We start from the raw sequence: 22,653 nt of genomic DNA, 5'->3' as shown, positions 1-22,653 counted from the left end.
TTCTGAGAGCCTTTTTAACCAGCCGGAATAGGAACCAGTAATTGCCTGGACTTTTGCCTGAACAGGAGCCAACTTGCCTTGACCTACAACTTAGCCAACACAGGTCACAGTGGCATGGCCAGATTCACTCTTAGCTACGTTAACTGTAAGGTTGGCCTGGGAAAGCCTGTCAAAAAGCTTTTCCACTGCAGAGATACACTCTTACCAAGTGTCACTCCCTGTGACTAAGTCATCGGTATAGGCAACTGTATGTTCCAATCCTTGAATTACAGAATCAATTATTCTCTGGGACGTTCCTGGAGCGTTTTTCATTCCAAACAGCAGAACATTGTATACATACAACCCAAATGGTGTCACAAATGCAGAAATTTCTCTACCACTGTCCATCAATGGAACACACCAATACCCTTTGAGCAGATCAATCTTTGTAAGAAATATAGCTTTTCCAACCTTATTGATGCAATCATCCACCCTAGGAATAGGATAGGCATCTGTTTTTGTTACTACATTTACCTTCCTATAATCTGACACTACCAACAGGTTTGGGCACAATAATGCAGGGTGAGCTCCAATCTTATGTTGAAAGCCTAATAATACCATTTTCAGGAGATATTCAATTTTTTGCTCAGCCAATTTACACTTTTCTATGTTCATGTGATATGGGTGTTGTTTAATCGGTTTGGCTAGACCAATATCTACGTCATGTACTGCGACCGTGGTTTGCTTAGGAATATCGGGAAATAAATCTTTAAACTTCAGAATTAATTCCTTCAGCTATTGTTGTTGCTTTGGCTGCAGATGAGCCAACTTGTTATCAATGTTTTCTAGAGCAACCAAGTTCATTAGCCTAGCTGGGACCATGTTTGGCTTGTGAAAAGTCTCAGTCGAGTCAATTGATTCATTCTCAGGGTTGTTAGATTCATATGTTTTGACAATAACTCTCACAGATGGTTCCTGCTTGTCAACATCAGGCTTTATCATATTGATGTGTACCACCTGTGTTAGTTTAAGTTGGTCGGGTGTTTTAATAGCATAATTCACATCGTTAACTTGAGAGACTATTTCATACGGTCCATTGAATTTCACCTGAAGTGGATTCATCAACATTGGAGATAAGGCAATCACCTTATAACCCACCTGGTATTTACTTTTGTAAGCCCGCTTATCAAACCAACACTTCATTTCGTTTTGTGAAATCTTTAAGTTTTGTCTCGCTAGACTATAAGCTTGGTGTAGTTTATTTCTGAACTTCAAAACATTGTCTAACAAGTTAAAATGTACATCCCCATCAATCCACTGTTCCTTTAACAAGGTCAGAGGTCCCCTCACTCAGTGACCACACACGTTCAAATGGACTAAAGCCCAGTGATCCCTGTACCGACTCTCTTACTGCGAACAAAAGCAAATATATTCCTTCATCCCAGTCTTTTCCACTTTCAACACAGTATGTCTTAATCATTGTTTTGAAGGTAGAATGAAATCTTTCTAAAGTCCTTTGTGATTCCGGATGGTATGCAGACGATGCAATTTGTTTAGCTTCCAGTTCATAAACTACCTGCTGGAATATCCAGATGTAAAATTACTTCCTTGCTCAGACTGGATTTCTGTAGGCAAACCAAATAAAGTAAAAAATTTGGTAAAAGCCTTTGCCACAGTTTTAACTTTAATATTCCTGAGAGGTATTGCCTGTGGGAATCTGGATGCAGTACACATAATAATTAGCAGATACTGATGGGCAGCTTTAGTCTTTGGCAATGGACCAACACAATCCACTGTAACTTTGGAAAAAGGTTCACGGAATGCAGGTATAGACCAGAGTGGGTCCACTGGGGTGACCTGATTAGGTTTACCCACAACTTGACAAGTGTGACAGGGTCTGCAAAAGGTCACAAAATCTTTCCTCAAATTAGGCCATTAAAATTCTTTCATAATCCTGTTTACAGTTTTATTCACTCCAAAATGGCCACCTAAGGGCATACTGTGGGCCAAAGTTAAAACTTCAGTCCTATAAACTTTAGAAACTACAACCTGGTGAACAATTGCCTATTCCTCACTCATAGGTATAGCAGGTAGTCTCCACTTCCTCATTAACACTCCATCCTTGAGATAATACCCTACTATCATCATCAGAGAGAGCTGTTTCTTCTGAAGCTTCAATCTCAGGGTCTCGGTTCTGTTCTGCTATAAAATCCTTCCTAGACAGGGATAAATCTTTCTCATCAGACTTACTACCTGAATCCTGTTGAAACAATGAAGGCAGTCCCTGACGAGCCATCATAGCCTGAATACCGATTTTGGCTATCAAGTGTATCAGAATCATGCTGCACAGAACCGTCTGCACCGGCAGACTTTTTAGCCATACTTTGACTTACTGCACAGGAACGATAAGTGTTAAAATCCATCTGTGGGTCGTCAGCGGTTGGCTTAGTTGTCAGCTGCATTGCAGGAACAACTTCACCATCTGCCACGTCATTCCTTAACAGCAAAGTAGCAACTTCCACTGGTAAACTGGAGCATAATCTGATCTTAACAGATCTCAAAACCAACCCTGACTGTAAAGTTACCTTGTGCAACAGCACAAAAACCATGCCACCCCCAATACCTTTAATAAGATTTACCTCACCAGTGTTAGTCTCATCACCAAACTTTAGAACACTGTCTAATATAAGTGACTGAGAAGCCCCAGTATCTCAAAGAATTTTCTCTGGTACTGGGGTTGACCCTTCCTTTACTAATACAATACAATACTAATACAATAATACTAATACAATACTAATACATCTGACATAAAATGATCAAATCCCTTCTTAACTCAGTCAAATTTCTCTGTCCTTAACTGAGCCTCAAGAGAATGTTCAGAACACTGTGGGTTTATAGATACTTCAACATACTGAACACAGACATTTAGGACTGCCTCTTTTTCCTTTTTCTTCTTCAGGACGGAACAGTTAGCCATCATATGACCAGCTTTATTACAATAGTAACAAGTAAGACCAGCTCGTAAGCTTTGAGCACTGCCTGCTTCACTATGTCATAATCAGCTGCTTCATCAACTGTCAAAGTAGAATAGGCTTGCTGAGCCTTCCCCTTAATTACACTTTATAAGAGAATAGGCCAGCCCTCTTTTGGCCACTTTAAACTCTGAGCAATCTTCTCAAAATGCTGAAAGTATTTATCAACCTCTGCCTCGTCAAATGGAGGTACCAATTTAACTTCCCGACTGGCCTCAAACTTATCACCAGAGTCTAATGCTAGACCCCTTTGCTGCAATCTCTCTATCTTTTCCAGCTCGAACAGCCTCCATCTTTCTGCTTCCTCCCTCTGTTTTTCTGCCTCTCTAGCCTCAAACTACCTCTGCCTTTCTGCAGCCTCCATCTTTAATTTTTCTAACTTGTATGGGAACAAGCTCACAAGGTTTACTTTCAGGAAACACCTCCAACTCCTCTTTAAACCCACCCTCAGATACGTAATGCACAGCTATTATCCTCTGCATCTGTGCCCTCCTCATTGTTGATTTTACCTTAGCTAGTTGTAACCTTTTAGCAATACACAACAACTCAATCCTTCTGGCATCCTCTAATGCCTCAGAGGTTGGTGCTTCCAGAAATCTATCAACATCCATTGCTGCTGATTTTCCACACACAAATAAATGAAAAGGGATTTCCCCAATGAAATCGATAATTAATCAATCAATATGACCCCAAATTTGTTCATATTCCGGACGCAGGCCTCAATTTTGTTACAAGCCGTAATGCTTTAGAAACAAACCAGCAGCAAAAGACTACTCCTGGAGTCTGGTTTTCATGTCAAAACCATTATCTTCATTACTATCTACTTATAACATAGTAACTTAAGCAAGATAAACAAAAGTTAACAGTGTTATGTGTATATATGTGTGTAAATATAACTCCCAAACTATCGAGCTCGGGGGAAACAAGGCTCAGAGTCTTGAGATGGTAAGTATGAAATTCAGTTTATCCATGGAATAGGTGATGAGAGAAAGATATTTGTAATCCAGGGTAAATGTCGAGAGAAGGCAATTATGTCGAATTCCACAGGTTCCACAGTGGTAAAACGAGAGAACAGTTGCTATAGATTTTATCCATCATCGTTCCAAATCCACATACGAATTATCACCGAAAGTGACTTGTCACAAGGGGTATCGTCTTCAAGTGAATTACCATACCACACGCAGGCAAGGGTTAACACATAAGTGGTCTCCACAGGATACCCCAAATCCGATCCACTCCTGTGGATGAAACGAGGTGACAACCACACATTCGATGTACGCTGAATCGATAATTAACCCACCCTTGTGGGCATAGGAAAGTTCTAAACAGTGACCCTCAGCCACAAGTTCCCCGGTTTTGATCCTTCCATTTTTCCTCCTTTGTCTCCGTCTGACTCTCTGTGTCCTCAGTTAAAACTAAACAGGCTGTGAGCGATGTATACAAGATGCAAGTCAGACTGATTCGCCTTCTTAATCACACTCTCTCCCTTAAAATGACAGTCCACAGCAAACAAAACCTGGGGATTCATAACAACGACCACTCCCCGTTGTGAACTGACTGGTGTGCCAGTAGTTGGGATGACTGAATGAATCCTTTCCCACATTCTGAGCAGGTGAACAGCTTCTCCCCAGTGTGGACTCGCTGGTGTTTCTGTAGGGTGAAAGAGTGAGTGAATCTCTTCTCACAGACTGAGCAGGTGAACGGCCTCTCCCCTGTGTGAACTGACTGGCGTGCCAGTAGGTGGGATGACTGATTGAATCCTTTATCACATTCTGAGCAGCTGAACGGTTTCTCCTCAGTGTGGACTGACTGGTGTACCCGTAGGTGGGATGACCGAGTGAATCCTTTCCCACACACTGAGCAGATGAACGGCTTCTCTCCAGTGTGGACTGATTGGTGTACCAGTAGATGGGATGACCGAGTGAATCCCTTCCCACATTCTGAGCAGGTGAATGGCCTCTCTCCAGTGTGAACACGCTGGTGATCCTGTAGGGTGGATAACTGAGTGAATCCCTTCCCACATTCTGAGCAGGTGAACGGCTTCTCCCCAGTGTGAATTCGCTGGTGTCTCTGCAGGTTGGATGACTCAGTGAATCCCTTTCCACAGTCTGAGCAGGTGAATGGCTTCTCCCCAGTGTGAACTCGCTGATGACTCTGTAGGTGGGATGAATGAGTGAATCTCTTCTCACAGAATGAGCAGGTGAATGGCCTCTCCCCAGTGTGAACTGACTGGTGTGCCAGTAGATGGGATGACCGAGTGAATCCCTTCCCACATTCTGAGCAGGTGAATGGCCTCTCCCCGGTGTGAACTGACTGGTGTGCCAGTAGTTGGGATGATCGAGTGAATCCCTTCCCACATTCTGAGCAGGTGAATGGCCTCTCCCCAGTGTGAACTCGCTGGTGACCCTGTAGGGTGGATGACTGAGTGAATCCCTTCCCACATTCTGAGCAGGTGAACGGCTTCTCGCCAGTGTGAACTCGCTGATGACTCTGTAGGTTGGATGACTGAGTGAATCCCTTCCCACAGTCTGAGCAGGTGAACGGCTTCTCTCCAGTGTGAACTGACTGGTGTCTCTGTAGGTTGGATAACTGAGTGAATCTCTTCCCACAGACTGAGCAGGTGAATGGCTTCTCTCCAGTGTGAACTGATTGGTGTCTCTGTAGGTTGGATGACTCAGTGAATCTCTTCCCACAGACTGAGCAGGTGAATGGCTTCTCTCCAGTGTGAACTGACTGGTGTCTCTGTAGGTTGGATGACTCAGTGAATCCCTTCCCACATTCTGAGCAAGTAAACGGCTTCTCCCCAGTGTGAATTCGCTGGTGTCTCTGTAGGTTGGATAGCTCAGTGAATCTCTTCCCACAGACTGAGCAGGTGAACGGCTGCTCCCCGGTGTGAACTCGCTGGTGTCTCTGTAGGTTGGATAGTTCAGTGAATCTCTTCCCACAGATTGAGCAGGTGACTGGCTGCTCCCCAGTGTGAACTTGCTGATTTGCCATTAGTTCAGATGACCGAGTGAATCCTTCCCCACAAATTCATCAGATCACCAGCCTCTGTCCAGTGTGAACAGTGTGTCCACAGCTGGGATGTCCGACTGAATCCCTTTTCACACACAGAACAGATGAATGGACTTGCTGATGTACCTTCAGTTGAGATGACCGAGTGAATCCATTCCCACAGTCTGAGAAAGTGAATGGCCTTTCCTCTGTGTAAAATGACAGGCGTGCCAGACGGTCAGAAGACCAAGTGAATCTCTGCCCACAGTCTGAGCAGGAAGGATGATCGAGTGAATCCCTTGCTCCACTTCTTATAATATCTGGACAGAGACAGCAAAACTGGTGTTTTGTGTTTGAATTCGCGTAGACAAATTCTTTGTCATTTTTAACCTGTAAAAAGATTTAAAAATCCATCAGTGGGTGCAGGACAACATTTCAGATGAGATCACTTGAGTTGTCAAGGTGTGATCTGGCATCACACTGTTGCAATTAAGTTCAACCCAAGTTGGAGTGAGAAATCATCTTCTAACTGGGCACAGTGCTTGTATCTGGAATGACCATCAAATTCTCTGATGCTTTTCCTGTCTGCATTTCTGCCCTCTCCAACCTGTGACCTGGCTCAGTTTGACTCTCTGCGTTGGTATTATTCCCTGTTCCCACTGAGCTGCAGTTCCCACCTGACCCCACCGTAAATGAAACAGTCTCACGGAAATAGTCTTTCTTGACGTGCAGCTGGGATTTTCTTTTATGCATTATTAACTTAAAGTGCCACAGTTTTAATGCCATGTAGAAAATTCCTGCTGAGATGAATGGTTGGTCAGCACAGCTGTTAAAAGGACTTAAAGTGAATCTTTGTATTATTTCAGGTTCTCATCACAGTCATAGAAAATTACAACACATAAACATACCCTTTGGGGCCATCTAGTTTGTGTTGAACCATTTAAACTGTCTACTCATGTACCCCTGTTGTGATGGAAAATAACTGGTTCTTTGAGTCTCAACAGGAGAGGCCTGGACACACACAGTTTTTATAATAAGGAATTTATTTACAAGGGGAAGTCGGGTCAACACAAGCAACTACAATACACAGGAAGCTGTGTGGGGACGGTACGGTTACACAAACAAAGAACAAGGGAAAAGCACTATGACAGCTGTCCCCCTTGACCTTGGATAGCTGCGGCTCCCTTACCAGGACAAACGATAGACCTTCCCAGACATAAATCAATGCACTTACCTTCAATGAGGTGGTCTGGAAGAGAGACTGAGCCAGGCACAAGTCTCACCTTTTATAGCATGGGGCTGGGCGTGATAATTCAGTTAAGGTGACCAATAATTTAGGTGTGCATTGATTAGTTGGGAGGGACCAAATGTTGATTGGCATGTGGTGTGTCCTCCGACTAGCCAGGTGGCAGTGTGTCTATAACACGGCCGGTATCTCTGGATACAACCCCTACCATCCAGGTACCTACACAAACCTCTTCAATGTTGAAAACGAGCTTGCATGCACCACTAGCGCTGATGACCACCTGTGTGAAGAAGATACCCCTCATGTTCCCCTTAACATTTCACATTTAACCCATGGTCTCTGGTTGTAGTCTCACCTAATCACAGTGGAGAAAGTCAGCTTGCATTTAGCCTATCTATGCCCCTCTATCACAATCAAATCTCCCCTCAATCTCCTACATTCCAAGGAATAAAGCCCAGACCTGTTCAATGTCTCCTTATAACCCAAGACCTCCATACCTGGTAACATCCTTGTGAATTTTCTCTGAACTCTTTCAACCTCTTTTACATTTTTCCTGTAGGTAGGTGACCAAAACTGCACACAATACTCCAAATTAGGCCTCACCAATGTCTTGCACAAGTCACCATAACATCCATCTGTCTTTGGTTCATGAAGGCCAAAGGGTCAAAATCATCCTTTCCATCCCTATCTAACAGTGACACAACGTTCAGTGAATTAAGGATTTGCATTTGTAGATCCTTTTCTTCTACAACACTCCTCAGTGCCCTACCAGTCAAGGTGAAAGACCTACCTTGCAACACCTCACACTTGTCTGCATTAAATTCCATTTTCCGTTTCTCAAACCATTTTCCCAGCTGGTCCAGATTGCACAGCAAGCCATGATAGTCTTCCTCGCAATCCAATACACCACCAATCTTGGTGTCATCCACAAATCTGCTGATCCAGCTAACCATGTTAACATTCAGATTACTGATATAGATGACAAACAACAACAGATCTAGCACTGATCCCTGCGGCACAACACTAGTCACAGGCCTCCAGTCAGAAAGGCAACCATCTGCTACCACACTCTGGCTTCTCCCAAAGCCAGTGTCTAATCCAATTTACTATTTCCTCCTGAATGGTGAGTGACTGAACCTTCTTGACCAACCTCCCATATGAGACTTTATCAAGTGCCTTGCTAATGTCCATGTAGACAACATCCACTGTCTTGCCTTCATCACCTTTCCTGATAACTTTCTTAAGAGACTCTATAAGATTGGTTAGGCATGACCTACCATACACAAGCCATGCTGTCTACACTTAATCAATCCACATCTATCCAAATACTTATATATCTGGTTCCTGCACACATGTTCCAATAACTTTCCCACTACTGATGTCAAGCTCACCAACGTACAATTTCCTAGTTAATTTTTAGAGCCTTTCTTGAGCAGCGGAACAACATTGGCTGTCCTCAATCCTCCAGTACCTCACCTGTCACTAAAGATGATGTAAATATCTGTGCTTGGCCCCCAACAATTTCTGCACTTGTCTTCCGCAGGGTCCTAGGGAACAGCTTGTCATGCCCTGAGGATTTATCCATGGTAATTTGCCTTAAGACAGCAAACACCTCCACCTCTGCAACCTGTACATGATGTTGATGTTGCTTTGCCTCACTTCTATAGACTCTCTGTCCATCGCCTGAGTAAATATGGATGCAAAAAAAAATCTCTTCCATCTACTTTGTCTCCTCATATGGATTACCATTCTGATCTTCCAGAGGATTAATTTTTTCCCTTGCAATCTTTTTGCTCTGAACATATCTGCAGAATCCCTGAGGATTCTCCTTCACCTTGTCTGCTGGGGCAACCTCATGCCTTCTTTTATTTCTTTCATAAGTATTCACTTGAATTTCCTGCACTTCATAAGTACCCCATTCGTTCCTATCTGCCTGTACCTGCTATATACCATCTTTTTATTGACCTGGGAGATGAAAGCCAAAGGAATGATAGAGCTGCATGGTGGGAGGTGGGGGTAGGGGGGTTAAACTAAAGTTTCAGGGGGAATGGGAGCCAGAAAAACAGAACAGACAGTGGAGTGATTATGGAGACAGATGTTGTTCAGACCATAGACAAAGTCAGGAATGAAAAACATTGATGCAGTGAATATGCTGAGCCCTGTATATTTCAATACAAGGAGAATTGGAGTAAAGTCAGATGTGTTCAGGGCATGGAACAACACCTGGAATTATGACACTAGGATCTGACAGCTGTGGACTGGGACAGGCTGCTTTATAGCAAAGGTGTGCTTGGTAAGTGGGAGGCCTCCAAAGAGAAATTTTTAAAGTACAAAGCGGGTGTATGCTTCTCAGAACAAAAGGTACAGATAGAAACTGTAGCGAACCTTGGATTTCAAGAGATATTGAGACCCCGGCAAAGCACAAGATGGAGTTGCATAACAGGGATAGGCAGGCAGGTTCTTATGGAGTATAAGAAAGGCAACAGAACACATAAGAAATAAATCAGGACGGCTAAAAGAAGGCATGAGGTTGTTCTCGCAGAAAAGATGAAGGATAATCCTCAGGGATTCTAGAGATAGATTAAGAGCAAAAGGATTGCAAAGTACAAAGCTGGTCGTCTGGAAGACCGGAATGGCAATCCATGTGTGGAAACAATGCAGATGGGGGAGAGTTGAAATATTTTTTTCATCTCTATTGACTCAAGAGATGGACACAGGGTCTATAGGAGTGTGGAAAAGGGCATGACATGGTGCTCCCTGGGACCCAACAGGAGGCAAGTGCAGAAATTGTCGGGCCCCTAGCAAAAACAACTAAATCATCCTTAGTGAAGGGGGGGGGGGGGTTTATCAGAGGATTGTATAGCTAAGGTTATTTCGCTGTTCAACATAGAACACAGAAATCTACAGCACATCCCAGGCCATTCAGCCCACAATATTGTGCCAACCATGCAACTTACTCTAGAAACTGCCAAGAATTTCCCTAGCTCATAGCCCTCTGTTTTTCTAAGCTGCATGTACCTATCTAAAAGGCTCTTAAAAGACCCTGTTGTATCTGCCTCAACCACCGCTGCTTGCAGTGCATTCCATGCACCCACTACTCTCTGTGTACAAACTTGCCCCTGATATCCCCTCGATACCTATTTCCAAGGACCTTAAAACTATGCCCCTCGTATTAGCCATTTCAGCCCTGGGAAAAGCCTCTGGCTATCCACACAATCAATGACCCTCATCATCTTATACATCTAAAAAGGGCTCTAAGCATAAACAAGGAAATTATACATTGCTTTGAGGATTTGTTGGAAGTATGCAAAATTATGAGGGTACAGATAGGGTAAATGTAAACAGCTTTTCCACTGAGATTGGGTGGGATGACAACCAGAGGTCATGGGTAAGTGGCTTCTCCATTTAACAAAACCTCCACTGAACTGATTGTGAAAGTGTGGAATGAGATGCCAGCATAGTGGTGCACGTGAGCTCGAGTTCACCATTTAAGAGAAGTTTGGATAGGCACCTGGATGGTAGCGGTATGGAGGGCTATGGTCCCAGTGCAGGTCATTGCATTAGACAGCTTAAATGTTTTCAGCATTGTCCAGATGGGACATGTGGTCTGTTTCTGCACTGAACTTCTCCAAGTTTCTATGACAAAGAAGCTGGACTAACTTGCTTGGAAGGGGAAACTGGTAGGAGTGACAACGGAGCAGCAATGGCTGGAGTTTCAGGGAGCAATTCGGGAGATGCATGATAGATACATCCCAATGAAGCATTAGAAAGGCAGGAGGACACAAACATGGCTGAAATGAGAAGCCAAAACCAACATAAAAGCCAAAACCAACATTAATGAGCAAAAAATATTGTGAAGCTTTTAAAAACTAACAGAAGATGACTAAAAAATGTCGGGTGAGGACACGACATGGAATGATGATATTGTAGTCATTAATGAGTCTTGATTGCACCCAACAGCCTGAGGCATTTAGAGGAACAACATATCCAGGGCCTCAATATCTCTTAAAAACCCACCCAGGTACCCTGCACCTTTATTTTGGCAGGCACATACAAACTCTACACCCTCAAATTTCACCTCTGAAGGCCTCCCACTTACAAGTACTCCTTTGCCAGAAAACAGCCTGTCCCAAACCACACCTGTCAGATCCTGGGATCACACTGGGATCTGTTTTGGGGCAAGGATGAATTGTACAAAGGAGACGGGATGCAGCTTAACAGGCAGGGGACCAGCATTCTGGCAGGCAGGTTTGCCACTGCTACACGGGTGTGGTTAAACTAATAAGTGGGGGGGAGGAGACGAACTGGAAATATAAGGATGGAGGTAGAGGGAAAGAGAGAATAAGAAAAGTTAAGAAAGACAACAGAATTAAAGGGGCAGAAAGCTCAGGAAAGGATCGGAGAGTATGGCCAAGTGCAATAGGGATCGATGTGAGAAGCGCAGGGAGTAATGGATTAAAAGTATTATATATGAATGCACAAAGTCTTAAGAAATAAAGTGGATGAGGTTGAGGGTCAGTTGGAAATTGGCAAGTATGATATTGTAGGAATAACAGAGATATGGCTGCAAGAGGACCAGGGTTAGGAAATGAATATTCAAGGGTATACATCCTATCAAAAGGACAGACAGGTGGACAGTGGGGTGGCTCTGTTGGTGAGGAATGAAATTCAGTCCCTTGCGAGGGGTAACATAGAATCAGGAGATGTAGAGTCAGTATGGATAGAACTGAGAAATTGTAAGGGCAAAAATACCCTAATGGGTGTTATCTACAGGCCCTCAAATGGTAGACTGGATATAGGGTGCAAGTTGAATCAAGAGCTAAAATTAGCATGTCGCAAAGGTAATGCTACGGTTGTAATGGGGGATTTCAACATGCAGGTAGACTGGGAAAATCAAGTTGGTACTGGACCCAAAGAAAGGGAATTTGTGGAGTGCCTCGGAAATGGATTCATAGAGCAGCTTGTACTGGAGCCTACCAGGGAGAAGGCAATTTTGGATCTAGTGCTGTGTAATGAACCAGATTTGATAAGGGAACTCCAGGTAAAGGAGATATTAGGTGGTAGAGACCATAATATGATAAGTTTTAATCTACAATTTGAGAGGGAGAAGGGAAAATCAGAAGTGTCAGTCAGTATTATAGTTAAACAAAGGGGACTATGGAGCCATGAGGGAGGAACTAGCCAAAGTTGACTGGAAGGATACCCTAGCACGGATGACAGTGGAACAACACCGACAAGTATTTCTGGAAATAATACAGAAGGTGCAGGATCAGTTCATTCCAAAGTGGAAGAAAGATTCTAAGAGAAGTAGGGGGCAACCATGGCTGACAAGGGCAGTCAAGGACAGTTTAAAAATAAAAAAGCAGTATAACATAGCAAACAACACACACAAAATGCTGGTGGAACACTGCAGGCCAGGTAGCATCTATAGGGAGAAGCACTGTCAATGTTTCGGGCCGATACGCTTCGTCAGGACTAACTGAAAGGAAAGATACTAAGAGATTTGAAAGTAGGAGGGGGAGGGGGAAATGCAAAATGATAGGAGAAGACCAGAGCAGGTGGGATGAAGCTAAGAGCTGGGTAGGTGATTGGCAAAAGTGATACAGAGCTGGAGAAGGGAAAGGATCGTGGGACAGGAGACCTAGGGAGAAAGAAAGGGGGAGGGGAGCACTAGAGGGAGATGGAGAACAGGCGGAATGATGGGCAGAGAGAGAGAGAGAAAAAACAAACAACTAAATATGTCAGGGATGGGGTAAGAAGGGGAGGAGGGGCATTAACGGAAGTTAGAGAAGTCAATGTTCATGCCATCAGGTTGGAGGCTACCCAGCTGGTATATAAGGCGTTGTTCCTCTAACCCGAGTGTGGCTTCTTCTTGACAGTAGAGGAGGCCATGGATAGACATATCAGAATGGGAATGGGATGTGGAATTAAAATGTGTGGCCACTCTTCCCACCCTGTCTCTTGCAAAAATGCTATCCCCTTCTCACAATTCCTCTGTCTCCGCCGCATCTGCTCTCAGAATGAGGCTTTTCATTCCAGGACGAAGGAGATAACTTCCTTTTTTAAAACAAAAGGGCTTCCCTTCTTCCACCATCAACTCTGCTCTCAAACGCATCTCTCCCATTTCCCGCACATCTGCCCTCATCCCATCCACCCGCTATCCCACTCAGGATAGGGTTCCCCTGGTCCTCACCTACCACCCCACCAGCCTCCAGGTCCATATAATTCTCCATAAATTCCGCCACATTCAACGGGATCACACTACCAAGCACATCTTTCCCTCCCCCACTCTTTCTGCTTTCCACAGGGATCGCTCCCTATGCAACTCCTTTGTCCACTCGTCCACCCCCATCCCTTCCCACCGATCTCCCTCCCGGCACTTATCCTTGTAAGTGGAACAAGTGCTACACCTGCCCTTACACTTCCTCCCTCACCACCATTCAGGGCCCCAGACAGTCCTTCCAGGTGAGGCAACACTTCACCTGTGAGTCGTCTGGTGTGGTATACTGTGTCCGCTGCTCCCGGTGTGGCCTTTTATATATTGGTGAGACCCGACGCAGACTGGGAGACCGCTTCGCTGAACACCTACGCTCTGTCCGCCAGAGAAAGCAGGATCTCCCAGTGGCCACACATTTTAATTCCACATCCCATTCCCATTCTGATATGTCTATCCATGGCCTCCTCTACTGTCAAGATGAAGCCACACTCAGGTTGGAGGAACAACACCTTATATACCGGCTGGGTAGCCTCCAACCTGATGGCATAAACATTGACTTCTCTAACTTCCGTTAATGCCCCTCCTCCTCTTCTTACCCCATCCCTGACATATTTAGTTGTTTGTTTTTATTCTCTCTCTGCCCATCACTCTGCCTGTTCTCCATCTCCCTCTGGTGCTCCCCTCCCCCTTTCTTTCTCCCTAGGCCTCCCATCCCATGATCCTTTCCATTCTCCAGCTCTGTATAACTGGCTCCTACTTTCAAATCTCTTAGTTTCTTTCCTTTCAGTTAGTCCTGACCAAGGGTCTCGGCCCAAAACGTCGACAGTGCTACTCCCTATAGATGCTGCCTGGCCTGCTGTGTTCCACCAGCATTTTGTGTGTGTTGTTTGAATTTCCAGCATCTGCAGATTTCCTCGTGTTTGCTCTATAACATAGCAAAGATGTGCAGGAAGCCTGAGGATTAGGAAACTTTTAAAGAGCAACAGAAAATAACTAAAAAGGCAATACGGGGAGAAGAGATGAGATATGAAGGTAAGCTAGCCAAGAATATAAAAGAGGATAGTAAAAGCTTCTTTAGGTATATGAAGAGGAAAAAATTAGTTAAAAAATTAGTTGGGCCCTTGAAGGCAGAAACAGGTGAATTCATCATGGGGAACAAGGAAATGGCAGACGAATTGAACAGGTACTTTGGATCTGTCTTCACTAGGGAAGACACAGACAATCTCCCAGATGTAATAGTGGCCAGAGGACCTAGGGTAACAGAGGAACTGAAGGAAATTCACATTAGGCAGAAAATGTTGTTGGGTAGACTGATGGGACTGAAAGCTGATAAATCCCCAGGGCCTGATGGTCTGCATCCCAGGATGCAGGAGGTGGCTTAAGGAGGTGGCTCTAGAAATCATGGACACATTGGTAATCATTTTCCAATGTTCTATAGGTACAGGATCAGTTCCTGATGATTGGAAGGTAGCTAATGTTATCCCACTTTTTAGGAAAGGACGGAGAGAGAAAACAGGGAATTATAGACTAGTTAACCTGACATCAGTGCTGGAGTCAATTATAAAAGAGGAAACAGCGGCACATTTGGATAGCAGTAACAGGATCGGTCTGAGTCAGCATGTATTTAAGAAGGGGAAATCATGCTTGACTAATCTTCTGGAATTTTTTGAGGATGTAACTATGAAAATGGACAAGGGCGAGCCGGTAGATGTAGTGTAGCTGGACTTTCAGAAAGCCTTTGGTAAGGTCCCACATAGGAGATTAGTGGGCAAAATTAGAGCACATGGGTACAAGGGTACTAACATGGATAGAAAATTGGTTGGCAAACAGGAAACATAGAGTAGGGATTAACGAGTCCTTTTCAGAATGGCAGGCAGTGACTAGTGGGGTACCGCAAGGCTCGGTGCCTGGACCGCAGCTATTTACAATATACATTAATGATTTAGATGAAGAGATTAAAAGTAACATTAGCAAATTTGCAGATGACACAAAGTTGGGTGGCAATGTGAAATATGAGGACGATGTTAGGAGAATGCAGGGTGACCTGGACAGGTTGCGTGAGTGGACAGATGCATGGCAGATGCAGTTTAATGTGGATAAATATGAGGTTATCCACTTTGGTGGCAAGAACAGGAAGGTAGATTACTATCTGAATGGTGTCAAGTTAGGAAAAGGGGAAGTACAACGAGATCTAGGTGTTCTTGTACATCAGTCACTGAAAGTAAGCACGCAGGTACAGCAGGCAGTGAAGAAACCTAATGGCATGTTGGCCTTCATAACAAGGGGAGTTGAGTATAGGAGCAAAGAGGTCCTTCTGCAGTTGTACAGGGCCCTGGTGAGACCCCACCTGGAGTATTGTGTTCAGTTTTGGTCTCCAAATTTGAGGAAGGACATTCTTGCTATTGAGGGAGTACAGCGTAGGTTCACGAGGTTAATTCCCGGGATGGCGGCACTGTCATGTGTTGAAAGATTGAAGCAACTGGGCTTGTATACACTGGAATTTAGAAAGACGAGAGGGGATCTAATTGAAACAGATAAGATTATTAAGGGATTGGACACGCTAGAGGCAGGAAATATGTTCTGGATGTTGGGGGAGTCCAGAACCAGAGGCCACAGTTTAAGAATAAGGGGTAGGCCATTCAGAACAGAGTTCAGGAAAACTTTTTCACCCAGAGAGTTGTGGATGTATGGAATGCTCTGCCTCAGAAAGCAGTGGAGGTCAATTCTCTGGATGCTTTCAAGAAAGAATTAGATAGAGCTCTTAAAGATAGAGGAGTCAAGGGATATGGGGAAAAAGCAGGAATGGGGTACTGATTGTGGATGATCAGCCATGATCACATTGAATGGCGGTGCTGGCTCAAAGGGCTGAATTGCCTACTCCTTCACCCACTGTCTATTGTCTATCCTTTCTGATAACATCAAAATTGACCTTTCTTTAATTTAGAATCTCAAACCATCGTCCAGGCCTCTCTTATTCTATATTTACTTGTTATCTCATGGCATTATCATCACTAGATACAAAACGTCCCCATATACGAATTTCTCACTAGCCTTGGATCATTTCCTAATAGCTTATTGCACACTCCTACATTGGAAATTCTACATACTGATTAAGGGCACATTTGACAAACTCTACCCCATCTAGTCCTTATACAGTATAGGAGTCCTAGTCAATATATTGAAATTTAAAATTGCTTACAATCTCAACCTTTGTTTCTTGGCATTGTCTGCGATCTTTCTACAAAATTCCTCCTCTAAATCGCTCAGACTGTTGGGTGCAACCAACTCCTAGTAATGGCTACAATATCATAATTCCATGCCCTGGGCTCATCTGGCTCTCCTACGATGATTCTTGCATTGTGATATACACAGCTTAGGTCAGTGAGCGCAACATGCTCAACTTTTTGATTGTTGACTTTGTCTGAGTTCTGAACAACATCTGTCTGATGTCAAGAAAACAAACTCTCCCTCAATGTCGCAAAAACAAAGGAGCTGGTTGTAGACTACAGATGGAATGGAGATAGGGTAAACACCTTTGAAATCACTTGATCTGCTGTTGAGAGGGTGAACAGCTGAACCGAGGAAAAAAGGCCCAATGGATATTGGGACCCAATTCACCACAACCACAAACTGTTCCTGCTGCTACCAACCAGGAAACTGTACCACAGCAAAAGGACCAGCAGGCTCTGGGACATCATCCTCCACCAGGCCATCAGACTGATTAATTGACTTCTATGTTACTTTGACTGTCCTAAGTACAAACTATTTATTATAAATTACACATCACATATTTCGAAGTTGTCCTGTCCAAGACTGGAAGAAGCTGCAGAAGATTGTGAACACACCTCAGCACATCACTCAAACCAATCCTCCACCCTTGGACTCACTTTACACCGCACGCTGTTGGAGCAGTGCTGCCAGGATAATCAAGGACACGACCCACCCAGCCAACACACTTTTTGTCCCTCTCCCCTCCGGGAGAAGGTACAGGAGCATGACGACTCGTACGGCCAGATTTGGGAACTGCTTCTTTCCAACTGTGATAAGACTGCTGAATGGATCCTGACCCAGATCTGGGTTGTACCTTCCAAATATACAGACTTGTCTCTCGGGTTTTTTTGCACTACCTTACTTTCCATTTTCTATTTTCTAATTATGATTTTTAATTTATTTTTTTATTATATTTACTTCAATTTGTACTCCAGGAAGCACAAAGCGCAGAATTAAATATTGCTGTAATTATAGGTATATGGACAGGAAAGGAATGGAGAGTTATGGGCTGAGTGCGGGTCAGTGGGACTAGGTGAGAGTAAGCATTCGGCACGGACTAGAAGGGCCGAGATGGCCTGTTTCCATGCAGTAATTATTATATGGTTATATGATTGTATGCTCTAGTATCAATTGTTTGGTGACAATAAATTATAATGGATATATAGATAGTATAGATGGAGATGTAACATAAAGATTTCTATTCCTCATGTATATGAAGGATGTATGTAATAAAATCAATTCAATTCAATTCACCCTCTCCACTATCTGTTCTGTCATTCTGGCTCCCATTCCCCCTACAACTTATTTTAAACACATCATCGTCCCTCTACACTAGCACTAGTAAGCCTTACCACCAGGATATTAGTCCCCTCTTGTTTTGTTCCCCTAACTAATGAATCCTCTGTCAACCCTTTGAATTACCTCTGCCAGGTAATCCCCCACAACAGTAACCTCATTCCCCTACCTGACTCTCATCATCCAATTTCCTATGTCCTGCACCTTGGGTGTAACCCACCTGTCTTCATGTCATATCTATCACCCAGTACAACTCTTGGATGATCCTGAATTCATTCATTTCCAGCTTCAGCTCCTTAAAGTGTAGGGTTACAAGCTGCAGCTGGATGCACATCTTGTAGGTGAGGGAATCAGGGACACTGGAGGTCTCCCCACCAATATCCCCTCTGATTTGTAATGACTAGTGTGCAAATAGATCTTGTACTGTGCATTTCTTTTACCCAGTGACAACATGTGCACAGTGAATTTTATATAGAGAGGTATTCATTTTAACAGCTAGGAAATCAGTTTTGATAAGAACTTTGATCTCCTCTGGGTTCGATCGAGTTCATCTGCACTCTCACACAACCTCTGTAGTAGGCCTGTAGCAGGTAATGAAGGATTTTCTAACCAGAGCTTTTGTACTTTGTTCATATGTGGTTTGCTTGCTAAATTATGCTTTAAAAAGTCAGATTTCCAAATATCACTCCACTTCTTCACACTTGTAAATTCTCCAGCAACTTTTGCATCACCACAATAGATACAGGTGACCCCAGTTTCTGTATTGTACATAAATATTTCCCCTGAACCCTCCCCCAGGTGACTGATAGTGGTAAACTCATTGATGGTAACGCCAATGAAAATGAAGCGAAGTCTGCCTCATTGGAGACTGGCAAATTTGTGATATGAAAGCTACTTATTGCCCAGAGCAAATGTATTTATTATCATTATGTACTCAGACAGAATGGGTCAAAACATGCCCTCACAGACAGAAAAGTCCAGAACAAGAGGAGGTGGAACAAGCAACACACACAAAATGCTGGAGGAACTCAGCAGGCCAGGCAGCATCTATGGAAAAGAGTACTAATGCTGAGTTCCTCCAGCAATTTGTGTGTGTTGCTTGGATTTTCAACATCTGCAGGTATTCTTTTGTTTGTGATGGGAGGTAGAACAAAGGTGATTTTCTTAACAGCTGATGTAAAAGATTCTGTGCCCTTTCTCCGAGTTCCTAATCCTTGCATTTAGATAGCTGGAGCTCAGCTCCGTCTGAGAGATAGATCGGTTCCCATTCCCTCATCAGCCGGAAGCTCGCCGGAACCCGTGTACGGATCGTGGTGCTGAGAGAGGGGGACGAGAGCAGGACTAGGCCGGGATTGAGGGCCATGGTAACCGGACTCACAGCAACTGTCCCGCAGTCGGTGTTATAACCCTTGCCCAAAGAATCACTCTTACCTGCAGCCGGGTTTCCGACGCACATTGTAAAATGCGCATGCGCAATATTCGGGAACATCCACATCCCTGACGCCTGCGCATTCAATCGGTGCTTCAGCGACGGCGGTTTTTTTTTAACTTAGGGGTTTTTGGTATCACGGTGCTGTTAAAAGTTTCTGCAAGCACCAGTTCCGCGTCCACACCACAATTTTTTTTGTGTAGAAAACTCAGCAGCTCTCATAAACAATACAATTAATATCAGCAAACTTTCCGCGTGTTTAGTGCCAAATGCAGATATAAAACACAAGAGATTCTGCTATTGCTGGAAATGTAGATACATACGCACAAAATGCTGGAGAAATTCTGCAGTTCAGGCAGCAGCTAAGCAGAGGAGTACACGGTCTCGGCGTGCTGAAGGGGCTTGGTCTAAATGGTGTCTATTTATTCCTTTCCACATTTGCTTCCTGATCTGTTGATTTCCTCCAGTATTTTGCAGAAATTAATCACTTCTTTTTCGATCAACCAGTTTCAAAATGTTTCTGATCTTTCCTTTGTAGCCACATCCTGCTAGTCTGATTCCTCTTCTTCCTCCTCCTTATAAACTCGGCCCCATCTCTTTCTGGAGCCCCAAACCCCTGATTCATGCTGGCAACTCTGTTTTCTGACTTTGCTCCAACCAGGATTCACTCGCTAGTCTGCTGTCAGACCATAGACAAATTATACGATTCTCTGTCAGTAACAATCTATAAATATGTTTTCTGTCATTAACAATATATAAAATACATTGTGTCATGATCAATATTAAAATGTGCAATATCAGACTTAGAAGTGTTGAATTTTGTCTCTGTCTCCATTCCTCCTGTAATGCACAACCAGCTCCTTTGTTTTTGTCACAATAAGGAAAGAGGTTTTTTTCTTGACACCACTGTGTCAGGGTGATGACTTCTCTGTAGGCTGCCTCGTTTTTATTTGAGATTAGGCCGATCAATGCAGTGTCGTCAGCAAATTTAATTAGCAGATTGGAGCTGTGGGTGGCAACACAAGTCATCTGTGCACAGAGAGTAAAGGCGGGGCCAAGGAGACAACCCTGAGGGGTATGTGTGCTGAGGGTCAAAGAGACAGAGGTGAGCAAGCCCACTCTTACCACCTGCCAGCAATCTGACAGGAAGTCCAGGATCCAGCTACACAAGGCAGGGTGAAGGCCGAGGTCTCTGAGCTTCTTGTCGATACTTACACCTTTGTATGTCTGCTGTTCTGCCCATGACTGCAGGGAACTGTAGAGAACTTTGGAGAGCAGAGAACATCAGAGAAACAAGCCTCCCCTCTATGGAATCTTCCTACACTTCCCCTGCCTTGGAAAAGCAGGGCATGTACACAAAGATCCTCACAACCTGGGATATTCTTGCTGCAAACCCGGCTCCCATCGGGGGAGAGATAAAAAAAAAGCTTAAAGCGTGTACCACCAGGCTTAAGGACGGCTTCCTGTCTGCAGTTATAAGCCAATTGGGTGGTCTCCAGTCCAATAAAATGGACTTGATCTCATAATGTAACTCGACGTGACCCTGCACCATATGTCCATCTGCACTGCACTTTCTCTGCAGCCATAATTCTTTGTCATAGTTATTGTTTTGTTGTATATCAGCTCAAAGTACTGTTGTAATGTAGTGATCTGTGTGGATATTACATCAGGCAAGATATTCACTGTAGCTCAGTACGTGATAAAAATAAACAAATTCCCCCTTTTAATTGTGTGGCAATATTAGACAGACTGAGCTTCTGCTTTGGAACCACAGAAGGAAACTCAACTGTTGTCATTTCTGAGGAATGCAAATAAATGGAAAAGGCTTCCATCTCACATTACGATCTGCGGGTACTGGGATGTGGGGACCGGGGATGGGTCTCCCATATCAATATCAGAATCAGGTTTAATAGCTCCGGCTTATGTCATGAAATTCATTGTCTCTGCAGCAGCAGGTTAACCTAATTCCGAACAATAGAGTTTAGCAACTATGAATTATAATAATATACATATTAAATAGTTAAATTATTTAAGTAGTGCAAAAATAATTTTTTTAAAAAATATATAAACTCTTTTAATTGTGTGGAAATTCTGGAGTAAAGCTTAGCTAAACTGTACACATTTATGAGAAGCTCAGAAAAATAAAATAATGCTAAATTCTCATATGAATGGGTCATATACCCAGAAATATTAGCTGCACTTTGGCAGGTTGAAACAGTGGATTAGACCATAAGACCATAAAATATTGAAGCAGAAGTAGGCCATTCGGCCCATTGAGTTGCTCTGCCATTCAATCATGGGCTGATCCAATTTTTTCAGTCAGCCCAACTGCCCTGCCTTCACCCCATACACTTTGAAGTGCTGGCTAATCAAGAACTTATCTATCTCTGCCTTAAGTACACCCAATGACTTGGCCTCCACAGCCGCTTCTGGCAAAAAATTTCACAGATTTACCACCCACTGATGAAAGTAATTTCTCCACATCTCAGTTCTAAATGAACGTCCTTCAATTCTGAAGTGCCCTCTTGTCCTAGAATCCCCTACCATGGGAAATAACTTTGCCATATCTAATTGGAGAAGATTCAAAAAAGATTCACGAGAATGATTCCAGGAATAAAATGTTTACCATATGAGGAACATCTGGCAGCTCTTGGGCTGTATTCCCTTGAGTTCAGGAGAATGAGGGGAGATCTCATAGAAACATTCCAAAATTTAAAATGCCTGAACAGATTAGATATCTGTCCCGCTGGTATTTGGCTCTGACCTTCTCACCAGCTGAATTCAAAAAAATAAAACTGGTGAAAAAGATAAAGTAAAGAACTGTTGTGGTGTGGTTGTTGATCCAGCAAATTAGAGTTTACACTTATAACTTCCCAAGCACTGCTAGGCACTCACAGCTACACTGTGGTGAGGATGGTCAGATGCCCCGTGGTTTATAATTTGCCACCATCAGTTAAAGAGCTGTCGTCACTGGAAACAGACCATCACAGCTCGTTATTTCACCAAAGCCACAGACTGCCAAACTACCAGAAATTAAATAATCCCACTGCCATTTCTGTGCTCATTCACCATGTCTTAGCTTTTACCTCACCAAAATCTCCAGCTTGGTGTATTGTCTGATACGGACCTTTGAGTGGGATGAAGACTATTTTGGAGGGCTCTGACAGTGACGTGTATACCGACATTCAAG

General features: G+C 43.7%; 1 protein-coding gene across 1 annotated transcript; it reads right to left on the bottom strand.

Annotated features, from left to right (window-relative positions):
* Window positions 1–4,520: 4,520 nt before the first annotated feature.
* Window positions 4,521–19,595, bottom strand: LOC132394251 (gastrula zinc finger protein XlCGF26.1-like). Its single transcript, XM_059970140.1, has 2 exons — window positions 19,466–19,595; window positions 4,521–6,395 (listed from the first exon to the last, which is right to left on the bottom strand). Exon 2 carries the CDS (start codon window positions 6,006–6,008, stop codon window positions 4,536–4,538), a length of 1,473 nt encoding a protein of 490 aa, XP_059826123.1. The 5' UTR covers window positions 6,009–6,395; window positions 19,466–19,595; the 3' UTR covers window positions 4,521–4,535.
* Window positions 19,596–22,653: the final 3,058 nt, after the last annotated feature.

The sequence above is a fragment of the Hypanus sabinus genome, chromosome 5 (assembly GCF_030144855.1).
Source record: "Hypanus sabinus isolate sHypSab1 chromosome 5, sHypSab1.hap1, whole genome shotgun sequence".
NCBI classification, from domain to species: Eukaryota; Metazoa; Chordata; class Chondrichthyes; order Myliobatiformes; family Dasyatidae; genus Hypanus; species Hypanus sabinus.
The sequence above is the reverse complement of the archived record's forward strand: the minus strand, read 5'-3'. Positions and strand labels throughout refer to the sequence as shown.

What these genes read in the sequence shown, in the direction of transcription:
- LOC132394251 (XM_059970140.1), bottom strand. Translation starts at nt 6,008, where the DNA reads ATGGCAAATCAGCAAGTTCACACTGGGGAGCAGCCAGTCACCTGCTCA.